We start from the raw sequence: 2,243 nt of genomic DNA, 5'->3' as shown, positions 1-2,243 counted from the left end.
TGGAGGGTGCCAGGAACATGTTTCTCTATGCCTGTGATCTACATGAGATTTAATGTATCAGCATTTAGGCAGATTATTGCAAAATGAGGATCCAGATGATCCTCTGTTTTGACTTGGTCTAAAACTTTACAGTCAAGTAAACTGTGAAATTGACCTCAACACCCAGCAAGGTGCAACTGTGGTATGTCGGGGAGGGCATCACCCTCCACTGAAGACAGATCCCAAAGGGAGACAAAGGGCAGGACACTGGTCCATCCATCCCCATGCTCCCCATCTCCTCCAGCCCTCCCACCACTTTGACCCATGGCTCTTGCTGGGCTCCAGCCCTTTGGCCACAGGGCTGAGATGAGCAGGACCTGTTGACCCCAGGGGTGCCTGGGGGAGCCTGTCCCTGTATCCTCAGTGTGTCCCCTTCCTCTGTAGCCGGTGTCCCCTTCCTGATGACAGCAGAGCTCTTCACGCAGTCCCACCGCCCGGCTGCCTACATCGTGGGGGGGTCTCTCAACTGGCTCTGCAACTTCACCATTGGCTTCATCTTCCCCTTCTTGCAGGTACTGGTCTGGAGGGTCCATGGGAGGAGAGGGGATGGACACATCCCTTCTGTTCCACGATGGGCTGCCAAGTCAGGCTTTACCCAGGGAATGCCCTTGCTTTTGGCTCAGCTCAGTGCTGGAGAACCAGTTCAGGGAGGGGTGGTGGGAGGGAACAGTGCCTCGTGCCATGCCCAGCTTGGAGATGCCTGGCTCTCTGCCCCATTCCTGTTCTCTTCCTGTCCCCAGATGTCAGCTGGTGCCTTTTGCTTCTTGGTTTTCTGTGGTGTCTGCCTGCTGGTGGCCCTGTATGTCTACTTTGTGATCCCTGAGACCAAGAACAAAACCTTCATGGAGATCAGCCACATCTTTGCCACCCGCCGCTCCTTCCTCTCCATCCCAGCCTACCTTGGGATGAAGAAGCTTGATGGCTACGGGGCCTTAGAGAGCAGCTCCCTGGAGGGCAAAAACTCCAACCTCCCCTGATGAGGGTGGGCTGGGGGTACAGGGGTGGTGGAGGAGGCTTGGGGCTGAGGAGGGAAGCGGGGGCCAATTTGCTTGGACTTAATCAGCTCTGGTTCTCCCAGGGCATCTCACCATGGTGCAGCCTGAAGCCAGGATGAGCCCTGATGTAGCACCATGGTTGCGCCAACCATTGCCCTTCACGCCTGTGCTGGAAGAGATGTCCTCCCAGAGGACGGGACCCCCTTGGGGAGGTTCACATCACTCCTGAGTATGTGGACTTTCCAAGAGCTGCCCGCACAAGGGGTTTAATAAAAAGTGTTGCCTCCAGAGCCATCATTTGGCAAGCCCAGGCTGGGACAGCAGCAAGCTGGAGCATGCTGGCAAAGGTGGGGGCTCGCCGGGGCCAGGAAGGAGCAGGATGGCATGGGGAGCCTTGTCATCCTCCCCACTGTGCCTATCTGGAAAGGTCCAAGTTGCCCCACGTTTTCTAGGCAGGGTGGCCTCTGGACTCTTGTGCTCATGCAAACCCAGAGGCTGTGGCTGAAGGGACATAGAGCAGGTCAGAGCTGGGGGTGACACTCCAGCCACCATGTCCATCTGCAGCCTGCTGGAAGTCCATCACTGCCTGGCCTTGTGTGGCCTGTGCCTGGCCCCACAAAGAGTGCTCCTGTGGGACCCCTGCACCCTCCCAAACTCTGCTGAGGACAAAGGGGACCCAGGTGCACCCACGTCCCTTTGCTGCACCCCATGAATTACTGTGCCCCCAAGGTGCTCTCCAAGCATGAGCTCTCCCATGTCTCTGTCCTGAATCCTGGGAGCTGTGTTGGGGGCTGCCCTTTTTCCTGGGTGTGTATGACCCAGGACCCTCACAGCAGCTCCACAAACCCCATGGGCTTGGGGCTCCCAGGCCAACAGACCCTCGGGGAAACCCTGAGGTTTGCAGGGAAACTAAGATATTTTGCTGTGGTCAGAGGTAAAAGCCAGGCAGTGGGGAGTGCTGCGTGGCCAAAACCCTCGCGTGCCAATGCAAGCATCACTTATTTTGCTGCAAATAATGTAGCGCTCTTTTTTTTCTAGTTGGTCACTCTCTTGGAGCCACAGCTTCCATGTCTGTGGCAACTTGGTGAGGAGCTCACCCTTTCTGCATCCCTTGGCAAAGCCTAGGGTGCCTCCGGGGGTGAGGTGGGTGCTGGGTCTGCTGGTTCCCAGTGCCTGGTCTCAATCTCTCCATCCTCAGCAGCTGGCTTG

General features: G+C 57.0%; 1 protein-coding gene across 1 annotated transcript in view; it reads left to right on the top strand.

Annotated features, from left to right (window-relative positions):
• Positions 1 to 1,016, top strand: part of LOC104404839 (solute carrier family 2, facilitated glucose transporter member 9-like) — a gene marked incomplete at its 5' end in the record, with an annotated part of 6,441 nt that extends 5,425 nt beyond the window's left edge. The window contains 2 exon segments of the mRNA XM_010013371.1: positions 424 to 551; positions 780 to 1,016. Of these exon segments, the coding sequence (XP_010011673.1) occupies positions 424 to 551; positions 780 to 1,016 (365 nt within the window).
• Between the last annotated feature and the right edge of the window lie 1,227 nt (positions 1,017 to 2,243).

This window comes from Nestor notabilis, unplaced genomic scaffold (assembly GCF_000696875.1).
Source record: "Nestor notabilis isolate BGI_N333 unplaced genomic scaffold, ASM69687v1 scaffold11334, whole genome shotgun sequence".
Lineage (NCBI taxonomy): Eukaryota > Metazoa > Chordata > Aves > Psittaciformes > Psittacidae > Nestor > Nestor notabilis.
Note: the sequence above shows the minus strand (reverse complement) of the source record. Positions and strands in the feature narration are given on the sequence as shown.